This window comes from Neodiprion fabricii, chromosome 2, assembly GCF_021155785.1.
Source record: "Neodiprion fabricii isolate iyNeoFabr1 chromosome 2, iyNeoFabr1.1, whole genome shotgun sequence".
NCBI lineage: Eukaryota > Metazoa > Arthropoda > Insecta > Hymenoptera > Diprionidae > Neodiprion > Neodiprion fabricii.
The window spans coordinates 40389556-40412774 of NC_060240.1; the positions used below are offsets into that span (position 1 = coordinate 40389556).

General features: G+C 39.8%; 1 protein-coding gene across 1 annotated transcript; it reads right to left on the reverse strand.

The window, feature by feature from the left end:
- Nucleotides 1–449: 449 nt before the first annotated feature.
- Nucleotides 450–22306, reverse strand: LOC124174589 (ubiquitin carboxyl-terminal hydrolase 31). The gene is made up of 4 exons (XM_046553807.1): nucleotides 21158–22306; nucleotides 5477–5850; nucleotides 3732–5142; nucleotides 450–3575 (listed from the first exon to the last, which is right to left on the reverse strand). Exons 1-4 carry the CDS (start codon nucleotides 22013–22015, stop codon nucleotides 3456–3458), a joined length of 2763 nt encoding a protein of 920 aa, XP_046409763.1. The 5' UTR covers nucleotides 22016–22306; the 3' UTR covers nucleotides 450–3455.
- Between the last annotated feature and the right edge of the window lie 913 nt (nucleotides 22307–23219).

Genomic DNA, 23219 nt, shown 5'->3' on the forward strand with positions numbered 1-23219 from the left:
CGATTAGGCGGCAAAACTTCAGAAATTCAAAGATCTATTTTTCGTAGGGAGATACGATTTCAAATCCTTTTTTTTCTCTCTGTTTATAAATTTTTATTCGTATCTATATATCGCATCAATCGTTGAAATCATACTTGAGTCTCTTTTCATATATTATCATTAATATGTATAATATATGGGTATATATTTATCGATAACCCTATTGTTTGGTTACACGATGTATGTACGAATGAAATATGACATGTATGGGGTAAAATAGCTATTAAAAAACGTTCTGACAATAATAATATAATAATCATCATAGTAATATTAATAATTAATATAATAATCTTCAATGCTTCGTACCTGTTATTATATATTTGTACAATATGTATGATATCATCGCGGCGGTAACGAGAGAATTATTATTAATACTATTACTATTTACATATGTATCTGTTTTTTTTTTCAATGTTTTTATTAGTTGTGGAAATAGATAATAATCACATTAATGCCCAAGGTTTACAGAGAAAAATACTCCGAAGGCTCCGAGGATTTAATGTCGGCAATCTGTACACCAGAGGCTTGAATTTTGTAAGGCATTGTCAATCTTCAGTCGTTAATTTACGTAGCTGCGTATTTTCTTCATGCGTGTGAGTGCATTCTCACGTTTTTTTTCCGTCAAATTTCGTCAACTTAAAAAATTACAATGTTAATATTTCATAAAGTTGGTCGTTTCGGATCGTCTATACCGTGCACTGGAAACTAATCGAACTACGCAATCTACCATCAGAAATATATACCAAGTTACGAGGACGTATACACAATAATGAAAGAAGTTTTTTTTCATCCCATTTTTAACATAACCACTTGTACGAGGTTCAACGTGCCTCGGTAACCCTGTAATTTAACTAAAACGGTCAGCTGATTATATCTATCGGGCGCCATATTGCTCAGCTCACGCACATACGTTGGATCTAAATGCAGTAAAATTTATAAATTAAAGTGACTCCTCGTTTTCTATCTTCTTCAAATTTTTTCACAGACATATCCATCTTATGAATAATAGATTTTTATTACTACAATGACCATTACGAAATTTTTAAAATTCCCTAACCACGCGCAGGTTGTCTACACACACAGAGGCACGTACACACACACACGCACACACAATTAATTATCGTGAAAACCGCATACTTTCCTTCTAATTTTTCTCTTCAACCATTATAAACTTCAAATACGAAGTATAGGTATAAAATTGTTTTTCTAGAACAACATATTACGCAGTACTGAATAATACTTGTTATAATAACAACAACAACGATGGTCGTTATTGGCGTATAATTATAATTATCATTACTATATGTATACAAATACAACCATGTTTTGCCGACAGTCCTCAGAGCCTCCGAAAATAAAACTATATATTCACGTACCTATAGATACTCTACAGATCAATTTACAGAGTTTATGTAAGGCTTGTTATATGCATATTTATATGTATTTATATTAGGAGTATCCATACGCTTGTGGATCATTTTCTAAAATTGGCGTTATTACAGTTAAAAATGGACAAAGTATTCGCTGAGCAAAAAGTATTCTTATTATTATTACTACTTTTTGTCTCTTAATGGAATAAACAATCTTTCAATTGTTATAAGAACAAAAACAATTGAATGATTATTAAATATATTCGAATAATTTACGAAGATCTTTTTCTATCTTGCTGCCGCAATAATTTTCGACGATTACTTGTAGAGCATATTTAATTACATTAATATTGAAAGGAAAATTTATCACGGCAGATACGGATTTGATTCGTTCGTAAAGATCAAACGTGCATTTAGTACTTCGAATTTTGCGTATTTCGTATAATATCCCATTTTAGTAGCAAAAATTCATTGAATATAATTACTGTAACACAATTTGCAGCTGCATCCTTGTATGATTTTGCAGACCGAGATTACAAAGGTTACGGCTGAATTTCGACAATTTTTTTCTTGTTTTTCCGTATCGTGATGTCATAATATATTTCTCCCGTTCGTAGCTGCTAACTCTGACCACGATGCGTGACTAGCAATGTTGCCTTCAAATAATTTGATCACCTACATACATGGACATAAATTTAAATTGAGTTTTTCGTTCATCTTTTTGTAACAAAGCTTACCTATCTGGAATGATTATAATTAATTGAAACTCGATAATCATGTAGAATTAATATGAAACTGTTCAACTTGTGCCGCGAAGGTTATCGACTAAAATTAATCAATCGAAACTGCCAACACGGATGACGCGTACTTTTCATATTAAAAATGCTACACATAATTGAAACGGTACATGATAATATTAAAACGTTACATAATTCAAATAGTGTATCAATATTATTAATCTATTTCCAATGTAATTATTAATATTCGATAAGGCCACTAGTGGGTGATATAAATACAATATAAATATTATATCTAAACACAGACTCGATGTGCAATACGCTGTCAATTCTACTCAATGTTCGACTGAACATAGTAGGTGCAGTAGCCCTGGAAATAAGAAAGTTTTTTAAATTGAATAAGCTTACGTCCGTGGTCATGGTTAAAAAATAAAACTTTCAAGCGCCTGTACATCTGTAATAACTTGTCAAATTTGAGGACTGATTATACAAATAGCGTCAAAATTGCATACTTTCGTTCTTCTCTGTACAAGATCTGACATAGAATTGACGATGCGTTACATTGATAATCTGTGATACATAACAATTTATGAATCAATAGGAAGAAGTATTCTATCCATCGACCTATTGCCTAACTTATTTGGTACCTATAGTTAAATATCATTGAAATATTTTACTTTGGTAAATTAGGAAATAGGTCTTTTCTCCGAAACAGTCTGCGAAATAGGGGAAATATCTACAGTTTCCCTTCTATATAACATTCAACTCGTACATTTTTTGTATAGAAATACATTATAAATAAGAAATGAAACCAGTGTGTATGCGTGTGTATGCGTGTGTATCGAATAGTAGGTCGTATGCAATAATATAATATAATATAATATAATAGAATAGAATATAATATATGTATATGTAATATGTATACTTTAAATTTGTAATCAGAAATAGCTTCGAAAGAGCATAATTATGAGATCTTTTGTAATTATTTCCAAAAACCGTACACAAATATGTCCTATTATTATAACTATTATTACTAGTAACCAATTAAATGACAATGATTAGACGAATCGATATAATTATAAGATATCCGTACGACGATAATTAAAATACAAAAAACCCCAGACTTATATTCACTGTCTTTTTCTTTTTAAATATTAAATCAGTTTTTCAGACTTTCTCGTATATAATATACCTTCGCTTATCTTCCTATTATTACTATAATTATTTTTATTATTATTAAATCCGATTTTCAACGGCATTGTCCAAGCCAAGCTCACAGGTCGGACCAACATCCGACTTAGATCGTGTGTTACAAAGTAGATTCATGTATCACTGCAGGTTCCGGTTCACCGTTTTCATCGTGAATCACAGCTGGAAGAAGGGGAGTCAGTGCGATGGATGACGTCTTCCTTACCGGCTTCGGCGAGGCCTGAAATGCAGAACCAATCGTTGTATTATTGTTTCATAAGAAATATGAAACTCATTATAAAGGAACTTTAATGAACGAATTGGAAAATTCCGTTCAAAGAAGTAATAATACCGTACAGAAAAATATTGAGATACGTAGACGGAATATTTTACCTACCCATTCTCTCCTTGGCGGCGCTTCGTCGTCAGAGTAATGATCAGTTTCACCATTCTCAGTTTCGGTAGCGACGTTGCGTTTTTTGGGTTGAAGAGTTGCGTAGTTGCGACAACCTCTGTTGAAATTGTTCAAATTCTTTTCCTCGACGATTTTATCCTGGCACAAAACTTCTTGAGATTTGCTCTGTTTGTTGTTGCCAACGCTGGCGGTATTTTTATTACTAAAATGAAAAGGCGGCATTCTGGAGACCCAATGGTCAAGCCCAGACCCAGCTGAGCTAGTCGAAGCTGCGGACGAGTTGCCGGCGGAATTATTGGTGAGTCCGCGCCTCTGATAGAACAGCATGTAAGCCGCGTTGGTTATCAAATTCGTGTCGGTGACAGCCTCGACTCTGGTATCGTCGAAGCAGTACCACTGAGTGTCGTAGGGATTCCGACAAAACGCCGTGTAGTGACCGCCCTGAAGATCCTGGCCGTGGTGATTGCATATGGCGTAGAGATCGTAGACGTTCTCGTCATACTTTGGCAGGTTCTGCCTGGGTCTGGGCTTCTTCCAGGGTGACCATCCAAGTCCCCCGAGCATCGTCAGGTTCGTATGCGTCTGCATGTTGTTGTGAGCGAGATGCGGCGTCATGTCGAAACCGTAAAGCGGAAAGTCAACTAGCGTCGTGAGCTTCGAGGTCGACCTCTGCTTCGACTGCTGCTTGAACCTCTTCAAGTGTATGACTAATATGTCGGGCAGGGACCAAAGTCCCAGCTTCTTGACCACTTCCTGTTTTCTGTTACAGTAAGGACAGTGCCAAGCGTCTTCCGCCCCCAGGATCTCGGCTTTGGTGTAGAGGTCGAAGCACTCCTCAAGCGTCACCGCTCCACCCTGCACCGAGTTCGTCTTCAGCTGTTTAACGCTGGCGTGTTCCTCGATTTGATCGGAATCGTCCTGGATGATGTTCCCCTTGGTAGCCTCGTCCCATTCGAGTATCAGCTTAACGTGCTGAGGTCCGGAGTCGTCCGCGCAGAGAGCCAACGCCTGCTCGATTTGTTCGGTGTAAAGAGGATGCTCGACGCAGGGATCTATGCATGGATGCTCGTCCTGGACGGGGGTTGCGGCCGGATCGGCCACCCTGATGTTAAACAGACCCGGACTTTGGCTCGACGTGAGAACGTCGTCGGTCAACGTCGTGTGCATTTCCTTGAGCAGTAGTTTCTGCAAGTCTTCGTACGAGGTTTCCCTCGAAACCTGCATCGTGTACGGACTACCGAATCGTTCCCTCAAATCCCCTTTCACCAGGACGTTTATCCATACGAGTAAAATGTACGCCTGCTCCGCCGGTTCCTTGAGCTGCGGTAATTCTATGCAGTACAACGGATCGTTCTCCGTTATCACAGAAAGTGGCTGACAGTCGGAGAATGTTCTGAAAATGATTATTTTTTTTGCGTTAGCAAATCAGATCGGCATATAGTTAATTATATATTCAAGATCATCGAAGAACAATCTCAGTCAACTTTTGGAGGCTGAGGAAATGAAGGAGAAAAGATACAAAGGAAGGTGTGATGAAAAGATGCGTTAGATATTCATAATGATTACAACGTAATTGGGCTCCAAATGTTGGCGGTTTGACTTATTGTTCAGTTGAATTGCGATAAAGGATCCTGCGGTCAGACAACCGGACGCGCATTGCAGTGCGACGGGTTGCCCAACGTAAGGCGGTCGAGTCGATTTTGTCACTCCGTGTATCGGACTCTCACCTGTGAAATCCTTCGTCGTGAACTTCGGTGAGCAGCATATGATCCTCACTTATTCCAGTGTCGCTGGCCAGGATTTCGCGAAGTTCCTTGACGTTACCTGCCTGATTTACGCTGACGCCGATCTTGACTTGACGAGGTTGCTGCGACGTGTAAAGAACGTTTATGAAGAGGCTTATCTGTCGGTGATTCTGCGGTACGGGTACCGAGACGCACAGAAACGGATCGAAAGTGTTCGACTGCCGATGACATCGCGGACACGTCAGACTCGACCGGAACTGGGCTTGAAACACGGCGTGGACGAAGGAGTTGTTGCATCTCACGTGATTCGCGAGCGTTTCCGCCGCCACAATGTCGTCCGGTCTTCCAAAAGAATTCTGAAAATTAATCAAAAAGATAAAGGAATTAAAATTTGTCCGCATATTGTGCGCATCATCTATCCGATAAAATATAGTTTCTGTTTAATTGAAAACCGGGCGTATCATCGACTGATAAAATAGATATGTGTCATATATATTTTGCATTCAATTTAAGAAATTTAGCTCGCCGTACAAAATTGTATAACAATCTGAACCTGTTGCAGGTAGGCATTTACAAAACCCGATATGGGAAATATTGCAGCTAGCATCAACTGCACATTTCAACACACATTGTACAATGTGGTTTATATAAGAACATTGTTATCTGGAAACTTGTTTTATATAATATACATATATTATTGTAGTCTCATGTTTCGGCAAATGCTGTTGCGTTGTGAATTATTACGTAATTACAGATCTGCGTATACTATACCTAAGCAGATTTACGTTTGTGAATATGATATTTGACATTCATGGATTATACACCGCGCATGAATATATACCATCTTTATGCTAATCTTGTGATACATACTCCGTGTCTAGATTCGAATTGGGGGATATTTGTTCTGTTTAAAAAGAGGAATTCGGTGTTGCATGGTAAAATTGGCTTGACGTATTTATATATTCGATTTCCAGTTCCGGAAGCTTAGTTTTTAGTCTTAAACGAAGCCTCATGAAACCGGAAATCGGTAGTCAAATTCTAAAAGATCAGTCACCCGGTTTGAATTTTTCAAACGCTCTAACCAAAATATCTCGAAAACTATACAAGTTGGGAAAAGTTGTATTTGGTTTCATTTTGTAGATAATCAAATTAAATTGTCTACAAAAAAAAAAAGTCAAGAAATTATTTTTATCAGCTTAAAACACGGGGGAGATTACAGTTTACGAGTATCTTCATTCATTTATTCAATGCATTCAGCTTTAAACGTTCGTATCGAATACAAGATGAACATTTAGGTGTATAGTAGTCTCAACCTTATTTATACAAAATTTGATTATCTGCAAAATGAAGCCGAAAACAGCTTTCCAACGTGTATAGTTTTCTGTGGTTAGTGTTAGAAAAATTCAAACCGTATGAATCACCTTTTAGAATTTCACTTACCGAGTTCCGGTTTCACGAGGCTTCTTTTGAAGCTAAAAATTAAATTATCGAAGGGTACGCATGAAGAAAAAAAGTTTACAAAAAAAAAAAAAACCGGCCCAGTATATACATATAACGAAATGAAAATGCAGTTATACATCACAAAATTCACCGTACGTTATCATACAAACATTGACGATCAATGACAGCGCACTTAATAATTGGCACGCGATTCTATGTGCTGCACCGCCGAAGCTCGATCGTGCCCAGACTTGATCATGAAGTGAAATCGTCCTGTAGTCGTGGTTTTCACTCGCTCTCAAGCATACCCTATAAAATGTAACACAAATGCCGCTGCTGTTTCTGGCGCTGACCAAGCAAGCAAGCAAGCAAGCGAGCAAGTCGTGCAGCTCTAATGGCGAAGCGGTGCATGTATGTAGTCCAAGGATCTCGAAAGATAAGAGGCGCGCAGCCAGGGAATAAAAAATGCATCATCGAGTAATAGTAGACGCTGCAGCCAAGAAAGCCGGGAATCGAGTGCACAAATATACCGCTGCTCTTTCGATTATAGCTGCGGTGCACTGATGGACATACGCCTCTGTGTGTGCGTGTGTGTGTTTGTTCTACCGCGATCGCCGTACTGTAGTAAAAAGCGGTCGACATTTACGGAAAGAAGTGATCTTAAGACAATATTGATTCCTTTCTGTTATACGTAAACTTCAATCAGTGACGTTGCGGAAGGCCTCGACCGCAAGACAATTAATTATTCTTGTTCAATACAATGTCGCGTGACATCCGTTGAAATGAAAAAGTTATACTACAATCTGAACATTACGACGTCACGCAAATGCAACTGGCTATATTTTTGTTAATAAAACATTGAATTTAAAAAAGTAAAAATACGTGTCAATTGTTTTCCGTTATTCTGTCTGGCGGATTTAATGGAATCATTCAGAATTTCTCATTCAACGACCTAATTTTACATTCAATAAATAATGATATGTAAATTCGTGCATAATCTCGTTCGAATTAAGAAAGGATTTATGTAATTATGATTATCGATTTGCTAAATTACGATTTCAGGATTATCCTTGATCCAATTACTGCCGCATCAAGCCGCGTTTGCGTGATGATAGAGCCGAGTTGGAAGTAAATTTCGTCGCAATCTTCAACGGCCGGCACAAAGTTCCCCCATAGTTTAAACAGTAGGTCTAGGTATAATCCGCCGATTATAATAATAGATGCGCCCATCATCACCCCGAGTCTGCGTCAGCTGTCTGATAAGTTTTACAAGTTACAACGGCACGTGTTTGGCGTCACCGCGCGATGGATGTTAAAACGTTTTGCGGTCCGCAGAGTAGTTAGTCATAGAGTTAGTTATACGTACATGTATATACATACCGTACCGTCCGGCTTACACATATCGCCAATGTATGCACATCATATGCATGCACACACAAATATATATATATATATATACAAATATACACATACTAACTGGTTAAAACGAGTTGCTCTATATATAGAACGGCGTGTAATAAGCCCTGCACGATGAGTCGATGTTATTATTATTACGTACTGCAGGATGAGAGAGATTTTGTCAATTATGTAAATTTCAACGATAACTCGTTGTTGTTCCTGTTGTTGTGTTGCTATCATTATTATTGTTATTAAATGACAGGCGATGGGTAAAACCCAGAGATATACCTCATTCACATATTACACCTATCGATCAGATGCAGCGGATCCACTGCACGTTGTTTTTATCGCATCGCGAAATAATCACGGCGCCACGTATCCAGCCGATCGACAAACGCAGTCCGTTTATTATACCTGATATCTTCGTCTCAGGCAATTCAGCTGTAAAACGCAGAGGTGTGTTAATCGTATATACCATATACGTATATACGCATATATTATATGTATGGAATGATAAATAAGAGATAGACGTGCGATATACCGTATCATCTGATTACACGTTATAATCAACGTTAGAGTCGTCTTGGTATGTACTTTTCTGCACCACGAAGGAAAGAAAGAGAAAGAAATGGTCGCGACAGAAACGCTGCTAATCACGATTTAACGCCGTTGCAAGTACTCTAATATCTTGTTATGCGGTTTTGCTCGACAGAGCTGACCATCTGCGACGTTGTTACATAGCTGTGCAGATATATACCGGAAGTATTATACCAACTCCAAGATTACCGAACTTACATTATACTCGTTACAATTCGCAGTCGTTAATTTATACAACACCTCGTTACGTATCAATTATACACAAGCGATTGTTTCGACGATTAAAATATTCGATGCGTACCCAATTTTTTTTTAATCTTTCATGTCACTGAAACTTGCGACTTAAAAATTCGTTAAAAATTAATCGATATTTGAATTAACTTCAAATCTATCGTGCATACGTAAAGAAATTATATTTCTACTTTTTCAAACATTCATTTCATCGATGAATCTAAACTAATGTATTAATAATCTTTGCACTCGTCGCGAAACAATTATTATTATTATTATTATTATTATTATTATTATTATTATTTAACGTTCGTGCAACTGTACTCCGAAGAACATTGACAACTTCTCGCGAGAAAGCGCGCAGTGCCTGACACAGACAGCCTGTCTGCCTCTGAACGCACGTTACATACCGTATAGCTATATATTGATCCGTGTTAAAACGTAGTGAAACGCGTAGTAGTTCAATAAACTCAAAATACTGCCTGACCAGTGGTAAGGGAGAGAGACCGAAGTTTTCTACAGTCACTCTTGAGTAAATTACACTATATATAATACAGCCGGAAGTTTACGAATCCGTCGAATCACGGTGTTCATTGCTTTTTCCGTCTTTTGCCTATTCTTCTTCTTTAACTACATTATTCTGCTACTATTCGACGAGTGTTTGGTTCTATCCTAGGAGGGGAAAAATTTCTCAATTTGCATAATAATATTAGATCACACGTAAGACATTCCTGTTTTTTTTTTCTTTTTTTTTTTGCGTTACGTACAAAATTCGAGTGTTACGTTTGACGAAAATATTACCTCATATGTTGCAATTATTGCACGTTAATAATATAAATATATATACATACATAGAAATTTCGTAGAAAAATTGTGAAAGAAATCAAATAATTCTCGCACGGCTCATTACGCGATTTTTAATTGATACAGAATGCATATGTGAATCGTGTCGAGTGAAAGAAAAACACGATGTCAAGAAAAGACTAATGATTTGCTCCCGGGCACACAAATATGATTTAGGTTCCATATCTCCTCGAAAACGATTAATAAAGTTATGATTCGAGTTAGAGAATTTATCACATCCGGTTGTACAGTGAATTATATTGTATACAACCGTGATCCGAAAATAGTTTTCGTTTAGGTAATTATATATATACACCGTATATGTATACGGGGACCCTGTGTCGCAGGGACAGGGTGCGACCCTTTATAGGTGCGTTATATACATAACGAGTACAAAAGCGAAAACGGAAGTGCGGCGGTAGAGGCGTGGCGTAAATTGAAGAAGGAAGTAAGAAAAAAACAAATAAATAAAGAAAACGAGCCTCACAGGCGCCGGAAGTGCATCGGAAGTAAACTAAAATTAGCCATTGGGCGCTGTGACTAACATAAATCAGCTATGCATCATGCGTTTAACTATGATACATCGAATAACAATTTTTCCACATCTTCCCAACTTTCAAAATCGATCAACCGACCAAGTACTTAATTTTCTATGATAAAAACCGTCATCTAACACGGATTTTTCCTAAGGCGTGCAGCGACTACCGAAATGAAGGGACGACTCGAGGCACGACGAAAAAAAAAAACAAAATACGACGCGGAGACGAAGATGATGATAATGCTCGATAAACGGAGGAGCGAGCACTCAGTCGGATAGTCGTAGTCGTAGCTAATTGTCTCCATTGAATAAAACTCGGATTCAAAGGTCCTGACCCCAAAAAATCAGCCGAGTCAGTGTACACATGACATTAGTCATTGGAATACCGTCCGGCAAATGTATACATGATAATAATATGTGTATTATACACGCCGTGGGAGCTGCAGTGTTGCGTCATCGAGTATAACGAGGATTTGGAAAATCAAACTCTCGGTTATAAATGGAGTTACGTAAGTTTGGAAATTTCAAAAATTCATCCATTTATTCATTTAAAAATATTGTGTAATAGTACATGATGTCAATAATATTTTCCCAGAGCTTCAAGTTAATTATAGTGAAAGCCTGAGAAAGAATCTTTGGAAATTCCTCTACATTAGGCTCAATCAGCCGGGAGCATCGCAGGTACGTATATCGTTATTTTCTCAAAACTGTATTTTTGTAATCGGTGGACAGGATTTCTCAGCAACTAACGTACCGTGGTTATTGATATTTTGCAGACTTTTTCTAAATAGAGTTAACTATAGTACTTGGACGAAGGTTTGTTTTTTCTTTTTTTTTTTATTCGATCACGATTTAATTTACAAGGCAACGCATGTTGTAGATGTTTACCGAAAATTGTAGTTTATTTGCGTACAATTCTGCTCAAAATTTAAATAATTTTTTTTTTTGGAATTCCTCGTCAAAGTATAAGCTATAATAGAAGATATTTGGTTTTTGTTTAACCTTCGAAACCCATGTAACCCCTTAATTAAAGCCAGAGGAGGCACGGTAGTTCCTCCCACCAGCTGCGGCGATAGGCAATAATTGCCTCCGAGAATTGTTTCAGCCGTAAGTAAAGCTGATGCACGGCCCTAACCATAAGCCGCTGTGCAGAGAGGGTAAAATTGAATTACCGCAACCCCCAGAAGACTTAAGAGTTGCGATCCGATTTTCCTTAGCTTATACGTTGTACGTATACGTAACGTACGTACGTATTATTTTCCTTCATCGGTAAACTTACAGCCACGCAAGTTCACTGTACCTAAGAGTTTCACTTGGTAAATTCTCCACACTATTTCTCATTCATTCAATTATCACGCATTACACGCTGCAGACTCATTAATTAATGTTGTTACACCTAAAAATAGATAGCCGAATTACCACCATAGTCGGACAACCGTTTTAAATTCTGTTGTTAAATACCGTGTAACGTTTAGGAATAACGTATCTACGTACACGATGTACAATCCATTTACGGCAACGAATCATCCGTAATATTATACAAAGAAATCCATTAGTGGAAGTTCCATACTCATAAATCGCTGCTGTACAGGCACAACATCACATAATTAAACCGGAAATACTATCGCGGGCAGGTGGAACCTGTACCGGTAGAAAACTCGTTCAACTCAGTCAAAGGTATGCAGTATGTGTTATAATATTTTGTCGTATACATACACGTGTGTGCATATGCACGAAGGCTGACCTCTCCTCACGCAGGCATAAAGACACGCCAATGTGCATTATGTGCGGAATTTCATTCTTGGTCAATGTCACTCGGGTCCATCATACACGAGGGGAGGCGTTGAATGACGTCATCATTACGTGGACGAAATAAGGTATTACCGCATGCATGCACGCATGCGTGTATGTAGATACGTACGTATATTCATGCACGACGCACCCGCAGGTCTTGACAAGCGATAAACTGCCGGTGCACGAACCGCGTCACTGATTAGCTAATTCAGTGCCTCCGCACCTGCATCGCGCCGATGCGACCACCGGAATTCCGCGACGTATTAGCCGCGTGCTAAACTGCCACAGCCTGCAAGCAAAATGTGCCGCGACTTGCGAGAGAATACAGCTATCATTATACCATACGAAACGGTGTTAAGGTATGTAATATTGTTACAGAAAATTGTTGGAAATAATAATGTTTAATTACGTTTTGTTATTGTTATATACTGTAATGTATTCATTGTGCATAATAAACGTTTTTCACACTAATTGCAAGGTGTGCAGGAATATTCGAAACAACGTTTGGTCCTCTAATATCCCGTTTCTACGTGCATCTCTGTTTTCTTCCATGTTTCGCGTTTTAATATCCCACAAGTTTTTTTTTTTTTTCTTTTGGTATTATAACTTCTTTAGTCTCGCTCGTTGCGAAAAATCTGCACAGGCGAGCAGCAGCAGCGGTGAGATCTGAATTTCCTATCCTGTCTTTGGGACTGTACCAGTAACGGTAGTTACGGTCGTTACGTACACAGGTTTTGGTCTAATTGAAACGACTTTCAATTTTTTTGTTCTCTCTCTCTCTTCTCTCTTCTGATATATATTTTTTCACCGATAAAACGTTGCTGTTGCGTGACTGTCGCGTTGCAAAATAAATTATGTAAAACACGAGACTGTACAGCACGTTACAACAACCGTACACAGCTTTTGGTTACAATTATGCATGTAGTAACGACGTACAACGCAAGCCCCTATAATCTTGCCTGATTCGTTTAAACGCGACAACGAAATCGATCTCTGTAAGGCGTGACTTCTAGATCGTATTCGAAGCTCTATAACCAAAGCTACGACTTTGCTTCGATCCTTGTTGCTTATCGCACGAATGACTACATACAAGTGTGTGTGCGATCCGTGTGTACATTGCACACACATTGTACACGTATTAAAGCTACCTTGGCACGGTTGATCAGTCCCGCATCAACACCCTGAGCACCTCCACTGTCACGCGAGACCATAACCTCGAACGAGTTACGAACTCGACATAATATATATTATATATAATACATATACCTATCTATCTATTTATCCATCTATCGGCGGTGTTCAATTCTTTCAGGGACGGAACCAGTACGGAAAAGGCCACAGAAACCGTAGCTGGTTCTGGAGAGACTCCACAGCGCATAACGCAACGCGCATGCGCGAATTATAATAATGATTACAATTGTATCCTTGCGTACGAATAAGCAACGCGATTATCACCGACCAATAATAACCGAGAGGATCAAACGACAAGGCGGCGTGTTTGCAGACTTGCAAGTCCTGTTTCCGATTGCGGTGTCTGTATATTTAAGGTTAGGATTACGTTAGGTTATGTTGTGTTGGCGAGCTAAGCCGCCGCCGGCCGTTCCTCTTCGCCGGAATAACTATACCTACATAATAATACGAGCGTGGGTGGGGTACGGGCTTGTTTTCGTTTACTATACATCAGCACGACCTTCGCACCGGCGGAGCAGCACAGAAGCAAGCATGGTCACGGAGTCATAACACGTAACAATCCTCCGCCACCGACTACACAATTCGCCCGCCGGCTGGAACGATGATTCACGACGACGTCGTTCGTGGATTTTGCATATTTAATTATGAGGACAACGGGTGATAAACTGATGCAGAAATCAGAGACGAGACACAATTAGAAGAGAAAAAACAACGAGCGGCACGGCGGCTTGTGTTCCCTGCAAAAAAAACCTGCGGAACGTCTACCAAACGTCCAAGGTGGATTGCCGACGATGATCCATGACCAAAGTTAGTTTGCGCGAACGCCGTGCGACCGATAGTTTTCGAATTAGAGACCGCGCAAGCCTTCCACCAATCGGAGAACGGCGGGGGCGTGGCCCGAGTCACGTGGAAGCCCGGCGATTGGCGGATCTTCAACGTTCCATAACTCGAAAACTGTCGGTCCCTCGAAGTTTCTGCAAAGGGCGATTAGCCTTGTATTTTCATGAGGAATCTAGCCTGCAAGTTTCGTTTCTCCAGAAAGGGATCGCGCGCCCCATGTTATATATCGACCTTCTTATTTACGTGTACTTATTTATTTATTACAACGACCGCGTGTCAAGTGGGGCACGTCACGCTAGCCAGCGAATATTTCGTCCTCCGCCCGAGGTTTTTACGTATCTACAATGTATACACAATATACATACCTACTTGTTACCGTACAAACCGGCGCATTCAAGTTTCTCTTTTGCTACAAGCGTATTTCTGGAAATTCGGTTTCGATCCAGCGCATATGCGTGTATGCATAAAGAACGCGAACCAGAACATCAGACAAGAAACCGACGAACCGGACTTTTCGGTGAATTCGAAGGCCGGATTCGGCGAGTCATTCTCGGTCTATTTACGCACCGCTTGGATATGCAAAGCGCATATCGGGTGTTCATTTATTAATTATCTTTATTTACCTTACAAGTGGTCGTGTATACCTAAAAAGTGGAGTTTTTTTTTTTTAATCCTCATTTTACCGACAGAGTTTCACAGACATTGCGTTAAACATTGCGGTCATGTATGAAAAATAGATGTACACGTTGTACATCGTGCGGCAAATTTGTTGTTAAATCGTAAGAAGGAGGAATAAAAAATAAAAATAAAAAATTTACGGGTAACAAGAAAAGAACCAAGAATAGAGAAACAATGAAAATTCTTCAGCTCTGGTAATTGGAGAGTCCTACCACTTTTGAGAAATTTCATTATTATGGATATGTGCTCCTGTGTGTATTTACAACCTTACGTACCGTTTCGAAACGACACCTCGTTCAGAGAGAACGATACGAGTATTCCCTGTGCATACATTCAAGCCTCCTGCGTTCATACAACCTAACGAACAAATATGGGGAAAAATATGATAAATATATCCGCAAATACGCGGCCCGCTTCAGGTCTTACATTCTTATCGCAAAAAGTGCAACCTCATCGTGGTTATTCTTACGCATATTTCAAGCTCAAGATACACACGTACACGCGTACGCGCAAGTATAACGTAAGAGACAGTGACAGCGTCGCCACTCTGAATGACTTTAAATGGTAAAGAAATATGTTTGAAAAAATCTACCATACGGCTTCTTGCTTGCTTAAGCCACAAAGGAGAAAGAGCGAGAGAAGAAAACTCCTTTGGTTCACGAGACTGTGCAATAAGAATAGGTACACGAAGCGCGATAATTCGTGACGTGACGGTATAGTATTTACTTATCGCGATCCTCTTCTTCTTCTTCTTCTTCTTTCTCTTTCTTTTTTCCTTTTGTATTTTTTATATCTCTTTACCAATCTTTCATCACTCAAAGAAGTTTACAAGCACTGCCAGCCGTCGCGGTTGTCGCAGACATAATGCGCACACTTAGGCATACCACTACTCATACTTAATTCAATGGATGGTTACGATGACATCACCGTAACGACACTTTTTTTCGATTTATTTTTTCTCTGCAGTCTCGTGCGTAGAAATGAAACATGATTTTAATACAATATCGTTCGAAAAATATTTGGTAATTTTTCTTCTGTTACTGCTTTTACACCATACTGACGATGATTGCAGCTATCGCAACGACGATTGTCGACCAATCGCGCATTTTCTTTTCCCCGCGTTATTATTCGTTCATCGTATATCATTAGTAAATATTAGTTGACCCGTCCCTCTCCGTCGTTTCCAACGAAGGTTACGAAATAAGCTGCGATTTGGTGAAAGTGATCGAGCGATTCTCAAAGCGCGATGAATGTAATCTTCAAGTTGTAAGGATAATCTCAAGAGTTTTCTTCCCGCTGCTTCAACAACACATTTTACCTGCAGTAAATTCAATTCTTCGTTTTATTTTTTCTCTCCGCTTTCATTAGACTGACACTAGTGAAACGATAAGCTATGCTATGCGTGTGAATTGTGATTGGAGAAAATAAAGGCGAGTTGGTTATTTCAACAATATTACACGTACGGTATAGATATAGAGATCGCGCTTGATGACTAATCTCATGTTTTATTCTTTTACCTCGCGGCGAGAAAAATTACAACAACACGAAATACCATAACCTTATATATACGTGAAAAATTGCAACAATGTATTTAAAAATAATCGTTACGTTCAAAGTCATATAAATACGTCCGTATAACGAAAAGGAATTAACAATGTTACGTGGCTCAAGATCAAATAAGACAAACGTGTCAAAAATTGCCGACCAACGATATTTGAGTGTAGTACGAAAGTAACTGAATAAAAAAAATTCAGAAATTGCGTAATTTTCACCACAATTAGTGTATAGATAGCGACTATAAACAAACGAGAAAGTGTATAACCTAAAAAGAGTGAGTGACGGTAGGTAGGTAGCAGTACTAGCGGCATGAGAAGTGAATGAACTCTACACCCGCTGCTGTATTCGAGAAGTCGCAGAGTCAGTCAGTCAGTAAGTCAGTCAGTCAGTCATTCAGAAAGTTCATCACGGAGATAAGTTATATATATAGAATAAACCGATGTAATCACTTCTAATTAAACGAGCTATACATAACGACATATTATACTATATAGCTGTAATTTATCGAGCAGCAGCTGGACACGGAGATATTCAATCGCATTTTTCTCCTCATGCGCAGCTCATCGTTAATAAATTCATTGATCGCGATAATAATAAGAATCGTGAGTGAGATGAAATACGTGTTGGACATATGGCCGAACGCGACATTTTGTGTACACAGACTGGTTAACATGGGTAATTTTTTTCATCGTCCGATTGAGAAACAAAAAAATTCAGTATTCGAGTTATATCTGAATCCGTTAGAGCAAATACGTCCCTGTCTCTCAGTTTATCTATAATGCAACAGAGAAAAAAATAACAAAATGTGCGCTCACTGAAAGATTAGATAAGCTGCGGCCGAACAAACTGTGGCTACCGCCTCGACTGATATATATATACGAGTATAATACTAGCATTAAACTAGCTGTATATGCGCAGACTATATTTGTCCAGGAAGCTTGCACAAACTCGGTATTCGTGCCGTTCGCATTTGTCGGAAACTACAATGACGAATCCGAGTAAACAATAAGGGAAAATTCACGACGAAAGCTTTGTAAAAATCGGAGGGTATTAGGATTCCAATATTTTTTCACACTGCTGATCAAACAGAGCAAAATTAGGTACGCACTAGGGTTTCCGTTATTTTACTAGTTTTCGTGTTTTTTCAACGCAATCCTAAAAACATGTTCAGATTAGAGAAAAAAAAAATAACCTGTGAATATAAAATTATTTGGCTAATATTAAACCGCGTCGAGAGGCGATTCAAATTTTTGATCGAAAATACATTGAAACTTTCGATGTTTTTCAATTATTTTTTTTTTCATACACTAAAATGGACTGAACGAATTAATTTGATGCTTGAGAACAATCTTTATATTTCCGACTAAATATAGGAACAAAATAATTTGGAAAGAGTGCAGGTATTTCGTAGATAACGACACTCAATTGAACCGTCAAAATTATGGTTTCGTTAAATGTAAGAGAGTTTTGAGATTTTATCTATTTTTTTTTTTTTTTTACATGTTACGTTGGAAGTATGAATATTGTTTTCAAGCATCAAAATAATTTTTTAAATCGATTTTAATTTATCGAGAAAAAAACCCAACTAACTGTAAAAATGGGTACGTTTTAGGGTGAAATTAACTGCTTTAGGGTGCCTATAGAGAAAATTATCAGTTTCAGAGTGCTTATGGGAGAAGAAGAAAAAATTGGATACTTCAACAATAAAATAGAGCACCCACTGTGTTGTCTGTAATATTGTTCCTGCTACTTATCGTCCGTTTGGCAAAAGTCTAATAGTCTTTCTTCCTAGCCTTTGGCTTCTGCACGAAGAAGATAACAATACGCGGAGGAGGAGAGGAGCTAGTCGCATTTAATGAGTAATTAAATATAAGTCATCCCCAGAGCACTGTGTAGCCTGCATTGCGGAGAAGCAGAAATGAAAAATATGTCGAGAGTAAGAATGCGAGTAGCGTCAGCAGCCAGCAGCAACGGGAACGACGATGAACGTTGAACCGTTCCGTTCATCGTCAAGAAATGTTAATTGGCAATTCTGTCTCTCATTCAGGAATTCCTTGCTTAAGGAGACGTTTTTATTTGGCCTGTCAGGGTGCAGCTGTACAGCTCCAATTAAAATCCGTCATTTAGCGGGTTCAAATTTAGCACATAAAAATCCTTCTACGAGCGATAGATTTGTATGAAATAATGTTTTTCAAACCGTCATTTACAGCGTGTACAGATTTTAAAGAAAATTATATAGTTTTGCGAATTTCGTACTTTTTTCTCTCGCTCGCGGTGGAAAATCGCAACCGCGCCGGTTTAAAACAGACTTTATTGTTACGTACAGCGAGCAAAGACCGCGGACAATGTTTTATTTTCTCCGAACGCGAAATAAATTTAGGTGAAGGCCTGCCTCCAGTCCAACCGACGTCTCCGTCCCGCCTATCCGTCTGCGGCCTTCCGACTCGCATCACATTGTAACAAATGTACTATACACACACATATATATATATATATATATATATATATATATATATATATTACTGTCTTCCCAAGGACACCGAGTGTAAGCTGCCGATTTCTGCGTTCTATGTTGTAGGAAATGCGAAAAGGAGAAGATTATGTGCACGCATATGCTATAATTCGGCATCGGAGCCTAACACGATTACAGCCCGCTCCTCTCCGCATCGTCCAAGAATAGAGGCGATACTTCGTCGTTGCTATTATGCATTTATTCGTTAGTTTCTGTGGTATTTGTTTAATTTCGACAGTCAGAGGATGCGCAGCGTGAAGCCTCGCGACGACGTTTAGCGACGTCGAAGAACCAACCTTTTTTGGAGGGGCAAGGAAGGGGAGGGGGGGGAGGATCACTGATTAATTCATACGGCATCATAACCATCGTGAAGAGACTTCGTTCCCGGTTAGGTGCATAGAATTTTTGGTCAAGGACACGACGAGTAAGCGCTGCGAGAATAGCGTAAGACAATACTACTTGTAGACATGTGCGAATGTTTTTGGAACGATCGCGTTCAACTTGTTACGTTTCATTAGCATTTTTACGCTAATCGAAACTCACAATTATACTCGAGAAGTTATTTTACACGTTAGTTGATAATACGTGACTATTGTGAGGATTGGCGTATTTTTTTTCCGTCTTCCTTGTACAAATATACATATTACTCGTTATGTACGATGATGCAAAGGTGTAGTGAATTATACGTAAACGTTAGAGTTTTGCAAGACGCGGCAACAATGACGATAATAAGGACAAGAGGGAAGCGGGAAACGCGCGAGTGACGGATTTCTCTAATGTTCTAGACGATGACGAGTCCGGCAACACGATGGGGCCCAAATCTGACGAAACACGGATCTATTTATAAACGGCGGAGTATTAAACAGTTTTACATCACACGCTCGTGAAAAAAATATCAAGAAGAATACGATGGATTTGTCTCATCGGAGCATAATAAAGACAAGGAAATGACTGACTAAGCCTCGCATATTGTTTTGACATCAAGTACAAAGTGGCACAATCAACAACGCCTTCTTTCTAACTTCATCGAATCGCGAGATCTTTGTCACAAATTTTCAATACATTAGTCAAAATTTAATTCTATGACGACTGTTTCGGTGATTCAGGTTTGTCCTAAAAAATAAGAAAAAAAAAAAAAAACCGCCCGGGTAACGATTAATGAAAACAGTGGAAACACAACGAGGGAACTAATTATAAACACGTAAAGTGGTTTTTTCCCGAGCCAGGTTCGAATTTCAAGGGCGCTTCGCTCGACGAGGTTCTGTACTACGAATAAGAGGAACGAATACACGCATGCTTGAGAGTATTCTAAACACTAGGAAATGACGAATAATTTGTTTCAGGTTCGTCGACGTGTACGCGTGGAAACTAACGAGACGAATGTTCGACCGCTAAGCGCCTAAACTAATTATTACGTAACATGTAAGCCTGATGTTCAGCTCCAAAGGTGATTCAATATACATGGGATATCTTCTTAAACGTTGCATCGACTGGCGCTTCTTCCTTATTCGCAATACTTGCAATTAGCACTTTCGTAATACTTAGGAAGAGTTAGGCACGTTTCTGGGTGCAAAAAGCCTCGTAATATGTTTACGTACGAAAATGGAATATTCGATCAAGTCGTTCCACCGGTTGAGTTGCCAAGTGGCACAGGTAAAAGAAATTTACGAATTTCATCATCGATCGCGGGATGCAATGTCTGAATTTTTGTTAACCGGTCGGCGTTTTTGTCACCTCTGGAAATGTGATTGAAGCTAGTAGTAACGTTACTATATGTAATGACGCATGTTCGGGAAAGAGCTATACTTCGCACCATTAGAATTGTCTGAAATTTAGAAAACCATACCGAACCAAACAAACAATCGATATTTTTTAAAAGCCAACTACTTTAAAAAGAAAAAAAAAATCATTCCAAAATTGCAAGATAACGAATTTGTTCCCGATATTTCGTGACGCTTACGTTACTTACGTCAACATCGTCCCTGGGAAACCTAGGCTAGATATCGAGATTGGTAATAAGACGTGATTAGTAAGAGTCTCTCACCTTGATGATCTTGTACTTCTTTTTTGTCGCCTGATTGAGGTCCTCGTGGACTTTGTCCAGTAACCAAAGCAGGAACTCCTGTGCGTCGTGTTGAAGATTGCCCCTGTACTGGCTTCCGTACTTGTCGACGACGCTCTTGAAGGTGGTGCTCATTTCGGGGTCGTACTGGCAGCTCCATATGGCCTTGAGAAGCAGGGCGAGTTGCTCGGTGATCTCGCCCTTGGTCCCGTACTTCTTCGAATTGAGCTTGTTGCGGCGAGATAGGTCGACCTTGTACTGGTCGAGGACGAAATACTCGGCCAGTATGTCGGTGTGGGACAGGCACTGGAGTACGGCGTTCATGAAGCAGGTGTTGCCGTGGTTCCTCAGCCCGATCACCCCGGGGACGCGGTCCGGCGGAATGTGCGCCGGCCTGGGGGGCGGCACCCTGAGGTCGTGGGCCGAGAGGCTGAGTCCGTCGCAGTTCGAGGGTTTCTGCTGGACCCCAACGCTCGACATGTGCTGGACCATCTTGTTGATGAGCTTCTTCCACGAGGGCCGCCTGAAGATCTTCTTCCCGGACTGTCGTTCGGCCGTCGCGTAAAAACCACCGCCAGGATGGATCTGTCCCTGGGGGGCGTTCGCGTCCTGCTGCTGCTGCTGCTGCTGTCCGCCGTCCTTGTGCTTCACCCGACGCTTCGACATCTTCGCCGCGTTCTGAAACGGGTTCTTCGGCAGCGTGAAGGTCCGTCGGAACCTGTGACCCTCCGCGCTTCGCGTCCCTCCGTCAGTCGATCCGTCGGACCGAATTGCCGCCGTTGAGTTTGAGACGACTTTAACCTCTTCCACGCCCAGCTCGCTCTCGGACACCGGTTTCATTACTCCGATTACATACAACTCTCGTTCCTGCTTTTACCGCTTTTGGATAACCCTCGCGAGTTTATCAACGCGAGTCCGAAGACATTCTCGAATTGCGACGCGCACCCCTGGATATTCACTCACCGCACCTTCCTCGGAGACATCACATCTCGCGATATACCGATATTATTATATATTCACCGACTCACTACGCCACGACACGCACTCGACATCAGGCTGCTCGCAATCAACTCCGCCTCCTTACTACACGGTACACACTGTCCACGGTGCACAGCGGCCATTTGCAACCTTTTTTACTCACCCGATGCTAGCGCCACGCCGCGTCGGTATTTCGCAGCTCGTCGTCACGTGTCGCGTTGTGCTACGCATTATAGGTGTGTGTGTCGTACACGTTCATCGTGGTTCCGAGACCTTGGCACGCTCTTGCGGATTTCATAGAAACGGGTCGGTCAACTGTTTCTCACGAATCGAGACGGCGCAGCCAGCCTGTAATACCTACACTTGTGCGTATGCAGCTTTCCTGAGTTACCGACAGTCGGAAAGTTCAGCTCGCTCGTCGCGGCTGGAATCCAAGTAACTCTACGGACCCCGATGATAAAACAATTATCTTCTATGCTTATACACAGGATCAACCGTTTTATCATAGGGGTTCGTAGAGTGATCAGCCTCTCTAAAGTTGAGTGAATTTTTACTTACAACTTACAACTATTAGACTAATTACCAGCAGGTAATGGTGTTCGGTCGGTCGATTGAATTTTTATTTTCAATTCAATTTAATCAAGTAATTGTCGCTATACATGCCGACGGTTAGACGATGCAGTTTCGTTGTAGCTACAGCGATATGCTTTTATATTACGTCTATAAATATTATTTGAACGATTATTTTTTAGACTTGAGAATAATTTATCACAACGGGACTTTATTGATGATTTTATTGCGATAGTAATATAATCGTATATTCAATAGCAAGATCTTCCGAATTATTTTTCTTGTAAACATACTGGCATTCGACATGCGTCCTATATGCATTTCGAGGAGTAAATAAAAAAAAAAAAATGAAATTACACTCGCAAACGTGATTTCTTGTTGGATTAATTAGTGATATACGTCTAGATGTTTTCAGTTCTTTCAATTACTTCATAGACGAGTTTTTGAATAATTTTGATACCGTTATAATGTTCTCACGAGACGAAATACTGAGAAT

What these genes read in the sequence shown, in the direction of transcription:
- LOC124174589 (XM_046553807.1), bottom strand. Translation starts at nt 22,015, where the DNA reads ATGAAACCGGTGTCCGAGAGCGAGCTGGGCGTGGAAGAGGTTAAAGTC. An exon ending in AGAAGTACAAGATCATCAAG is followed by an intron (nt 5,851 to 21,157) that starts GTGAGAGACTCT and finishes ATTAATTTTCAG; the next exon opens with AATTCTTTTGGAAGACCGGA. An exon ending in CGCCGCCAAGGAGAGAATGG is followed by an intron (nt 3,576 to 3,731) that starts GTAGGTAAAATA and finishes TCTGCATTTCAG; the next exon opens with GCCTCGCCGAAGCCGGTAAG.